We start from the raw sequence: 5,231 nt of genomic DNA on the forward strand, positions 1-5,231 counted from the left end.
TGATGCTTGTGCGTTTTGAACTCGAAACCACTTGATTGGAAGTAAGTCATGTTCCACTGAGCTACCACCTCAGTGGCAAAGATGGCTCTTTCAAAATTCTATCCAGACTGACAGCCCCAGATAAAGAGCCTGGCTGGTTTAAACTCTCCCCAACGCAATAAAAAAAGTCATGATAGGTTTTAAGACTCGGGCCTTGTCACAGCTGGGCCCTCATGGGCCCCGGGCCATCCCTTCACTTTTCTCGAGTCTCCAGGCGTGACCAACAGAACTGCCACTGCTGCATGCTGCCCTCCGGGCTAAACACCACCATATAAAACTGTGGAAAAGCTTGCACTTTATCAGCACGAGCAGACCAACCCTTTGGCCACTCAGTCCTTAAAGCACGCAGATCACTCTTTTCTGTGCGCCCATTATAAAGGCACGTCCCATTCCCTTTAACTACCTGTCTTTTTTTTTATCACCACCATCACCACTACAGTCCCTGGTTCCAACTTCTCTCACTTCCATTTCTTCTGCTTGGTGGTAAGGGAATGGAGGTAAGCGAAGAGGTTGTGGAGCTGTTTTGCTTTGGTAGCAGCGGCGAGAGAGGATGGTTTTGTCATGGTGGTAGGTTTTTTGGTTGCAGGATGCGAAGAAAAGGCAGCAGGTTCCGGCGTTTGGGAGCTGGAATTTCTGCGACGAGGTCCCGATCACGGAGTGCTTCGAGACGGCGATGGGGGCTGGGTTGATCCGAGCACGCTTCTTTGTAGGAGATGGTGAGGATCTCTTCAAGGTGGTGCAACCACAGCAGCAGCAGCAGCAGCATCATCTGCGAAAGGTTAGTGATGATCTTGCCATTTTTAAGTGAAATGAAGCTCCTTGGTTTAGGTTAGTTTTAGTGTTGTTGTTTGGGTTACAGGGGAAGAAGCGAGGAAGGGGAAGAGAAGGGGTGAAGCAGTATGACGAGGAGTGGAAGAAACCCAAGCCAGTGGACGAGGACTTGTACAAGATACCCCCAGATCTCCTCTACAAAATGCCAAGGAAGGCAAGTTTTCTCTCTGAAAAAAATTAATGGTGCTGCATGGGCCTGTACCTAATTAACTCAGGCTTGGGCTGCAACTTGTCAGGCCAATTTAAAGTTGGATTGGAATCAGGTTGAAGGTTTGGGCAATTTTCTGTAACAAGGATCTTAACCCAATTTAGTCTGCCTTTGCACCATATCTCTATGGTCTCCATTAATGTGAGACAATTAATTTGAGCTTGATCCACCCAACTCTTCTTGACTCAACCTAACTCAAATTGTGTTAAAATATTGAAGTTTGGTTAACTTTAGTTTTGGGTCTTCAAGTTAATTGTTTAGTTGGTATTTAATTTGTTATCATATGACACTTGGTAGGGCTCATTGCACAACATGACTTGCCCAAGTTGGGATTCTAAGGAAGTTGATCAATAATCTTGTGGCGTGCTTACTTGAGTTTGGGATTTCCCATTCAACCATGCCTAAGAATTTTTTAGGCTTGTCTACTCGGAGCTCACGTTTCCTTGTTTCGTTTTGTTTTCTTGCTTTGTTGCAGAAGAAGCTGCCGTGGAATTTGTGGGCCGGGTGTCTAGGCCTCAACTGCATCGCTTAAGTGGGCTTGGGCTACCAAAGACACTATTATTTGATGTTTTGGTGGTGCATGTAGTTCCTAGTTTCCCCCCCCTTCTTCTTTTTGCCTCTGTTATGTGTGATATATATTACAAGATAGTGTTCTTTTACTCAGGAAATGGAAGAAGCCCCTGATGTTTTGCGTGAATCTAAAAACAATCAAATTCATCAAGCCATAAAGAGTAGAGTATCAATGTCGTCGATCTTTACCATCGAGATGCGAATATAGAACCTCTCATGAACTATGGGAGTTAGGAGTGCCAACAAGTAGACCAAGTTTTCATCTTGCAAAGGGTAGGTGTCAACTAGTTGGTTAGTAAAGCCATTCGGCTACGGTCGCTAATGACTTGGGTTCGGATCCCATCTACATCTTCGTGTTGGGCAGGGATGAATCCCTTTCCTCTATAATTTGTGAATTTTCTGAATCATTAGATTAAGAATCGTGAAGAGAACTAGTGCGAGATAAGAAAAGATTTTAGCATTAATAGTATGATTTGAGCTAGTGTATTATAGAGATTTAACTTTTATGTACCTTATAATTTACTATGATTATTCCACTATGGGTTGCTCCCAACCCCAGATCAAAATCCAAGATGGGTCATGCATGACTCATAATGATGTAGTCACTGAGAAGCATAATTTAAAGTTGAAATCTTTGTATCGATTTCTTGTAGTAGCTTTCTTGTTCTCTCCGCTCGCTCTAGCTGTTTTGTACTGGCGAGGTTGCTTTCGATCTTTTTTTTTTTTTTTTTTTTCTCTCTTTTTCTTTTAGTCTTTTATCACTTCGGAAGCTTTACGAAAGCTCGAGAGCCGTGTGGGTGGGACACGGGTTACATGTTTCGCGCCAAAGGAGGATTCACTCCATCGCTTCAAGATCCGCGTAAGCGGATGAAGGAAGAAGGTCGGAGTGCTTTGATTCTGTGCAGAGCACGATCTAGCGTTCAAAAAAAAGATCTATCACTCTTTCGGGTGAAAGATGCAACCCAAATCCATGCGGGTGCGTCTCTTTTGCTCTTTTCTTTTGTATAGATTTATACTTTACTGAATAAAAAAAGAAAAAAAAAAACTGTGGAGGTGCAACGCTTTTAACTTATGCTAAAATCCTCTACATTTGTAAGCTTTGCGTTCTGTACATCTAACGGTCAAAAAAAGATCAATCACGTTTTTGGGAAAGGATGCAACGCAAACCCGTGTGGGTGTGTGTGGCTTTTGCTTCTTCTTCTTTTTTTTTTTTATAGATTTATACTTTCAGAAAAATTTTTAAAAAAAAACCGTGTGGGTGCAAAGCTTTTAACTTATACCCACATCCTCTACTTTTTTTTTTTTTTTTTTTTGCAGTCACGTTTGCCAATGAAGCAAGATTTTAACTTATACCGGCATCCTCTACTTGTGGGGTCTTAGTTTTTAACTTTGACTCGTATAAGACAAAAAATAAAAAGAGGGAGACGACCGTGGGCGGTGCAAAGCTTAGAAGGAAATATCACCAAATGTGCAAGCATGCATTAACAAAAACAAGCATAAGGAAAAAAAGCTAAAAGGGTCTCTTTAATGTTCATGTTTTGATATATAGATAGACGATATTTTTTTTTAAAAAAAACTAGGGTAACATTTCATATCTACTTCACTTAGAGTCTGTTTGGATCCCAGAAATATTTTGTTGGTAGATAAGATCTTCCGGTAGGGAGGGACAAGTAGGAGGCGTTTGAAGTGAGAAGGAAGAAAAAGAGGATAGATTGGGTGATCTAGAAAAAATATTTATCTTGACTTATAGGAATAATTAAAGTCATTTTAGAGGTGATTTTTAGCTTATCTATAAAATTAAGATAAGTGGTTCTATAAGATTCCCCAATCCCTCTCAATTCTCCTCTCTTCTTCTTCTTCTTTTTTCTTTGCCCCTAAAATATTCTTTCACATAATGTATCGAATGCCTGCTTCCCCGCTTGGTTTTATTTAGAAATAGTTTCCGATCTTGCTCTTTTTTTACTTTCGGATGTCAATGAATCACCTATCCCATTTCCACAACTGGACTTCACGGTAGGGACTCTCCTTGCCGTCCTTCCTTGTTGATGACGATAACGATAACTCTTTTTCGATCTCGATCTTGGTTGATCAATCAACAGAAGCAAGAGACGAGAGCTTAGCCTATCATGAGTAGTATCGACTTCTCGTACCATCATCATAAACTTGTTATAGGTGTTAACAAGTTATTTTGCTTGGGTAGTGGCAGTAAAGTCACTATTACCATATGTTCTAAAGGTATTGATTATGAACTCCTTCCCATCTTTATGAGACAATACTTTCTTTGCAACCAATTAAAGACTACATCTCGATCCCAACAAACTCCCAAGGATGACCCCGCAAACATCCAAAGAAATTACTTTATATATTACTCATCAATGTACATCTTGGTTATGCGAATTTGAAGGTACATTGCTTAGTAATCTTCAACTTGATGCCCTTCTGAATCTAACCAAGAAGGTAAGGATGTGGATATTGCTTGATCTGAAACCCCAGTTTCTGAACTGGATTTTCAGAGATAAGATTTTTTTAGCTTTCAGAATCTACAATAGCTCTAATAATGTTTTGCTTCACCTGGATCTTCAAGTAGAAGAGCTCCTTTTGCACTTTTGGGTCTGCCTTAGTTGTTATGTTGGGTTTTCTTATCATCCGGCTCAATTTTGAGTTTGCTTGATTAAGCTTGGTCTTTTTTCGGCTTCTTTCTCTTTAGCTACAATTTGGGATGAAGCTTCCAACACTTTCTATTGGTGTGTCCATAGATGTTATAGTGGTCGTAGTGATTTCTTGAGTCGTATTGACATGCTTCTTACTTTGCTCCCTCTTTTGGCTTGATTTTTTGTTGTCTCTCTTAAACTTGTCGCCCTTCATGCCTTCCTAGGTCGATTCTTCTTCTCAATCCTCACGGCCTTCATGCTAACTTCGTTAATATTTTCAAATTCGAAAAGCTCCATATTAATAGCCTATTGTACTTGGAATGAAGACATTGAAATCCTAATCTACCAGCGAATTTGATAGGTTAGAAAATCAACATTTATAGATAAAGAGCTCTAGTCCCTTGCTCCACTTGCATTAAGAAAAGGCTTATAGAGTTTCTCATTACTACTTTGCATAAAACGAAGTAGAGATAGAGAAGATAATTAAATATGCTCAATGAGCTCCGGTAGATTGTTCTAGTGCACTGTAGCCATTGTTGGTTTAAGATATCCTCTAGTATTGGTATAACTCGTGATTTTGCTTGACTATGTATATACTTATATACTGTGAAGAGAATGAAGGGAAACTAGTACTTGATTATTAGTTTTAGTGTTGAGAATTTTTCTTTTACATCATATATATATGTCTCCCATGCAACACAAGGGTGCAAATGTCCTTCGGAGCCGATCTCGCAAATCCTTCGTTTTCAATTATTTTCTCTAAAAGCTGTCTCACTACTAGCATTTCCAAATTCTTTCACTTTTCTTTCCTAACTTTCTTGTTTTACTAAAGCTTTTGCTTACCTTTGCCTCCTAATTCCTTTTGTTGCAACTGCTTATACCATCTCATCTTAATATTGGTTTCTGTACCTCCTTTAACGAGCTCTGTTGTA

General features: G+C 39.7%; 1 protein-coding gene across 1 annotated transcript; it reads left to right on the forward strand.

Moving 5' to 3' along the window:
- The first annotated feature begins 378 nt into the window (after nt 1-378).
- Nucleotides 379-1,775, forward strand: LOC103705732 (uncharacterized). Its single transcript, XM_017842421.4, has 4 exons — nt 379-536; nt 626-817; nt 899-1,024; nt 1,554-1,775. Exons 1-4 carry the CDS (start codon nt 531-533, stop codon nt 1,608-1,610), a joined length of 381 nt encoding a protein of 126 aa, XP_017697910.3. The 5' UTR covers nt 379-530; the 3' UTR covers nt 1,611-1,775.
- The last annotated feature ends 3,456 nt before the right edge of the window (nt 1,776-5,231 follow it).

This window comes from Phoenix dactylifera, chromosome 12 (assembly GCF_051530095.1).
Source record: "Phoenix dactylifera cultivar Ajwa chromosome 12, Ajwa_hap1_PhDact_Kaust_v1.1, whole genome shotgun sequence".
Lineage (NCBI taxonomy): Eukaryota > Viridiplantae > Streptophyta > Magnoliopsida > Arecales > Arecaceae > Phoenix > Phoenix dactylifera.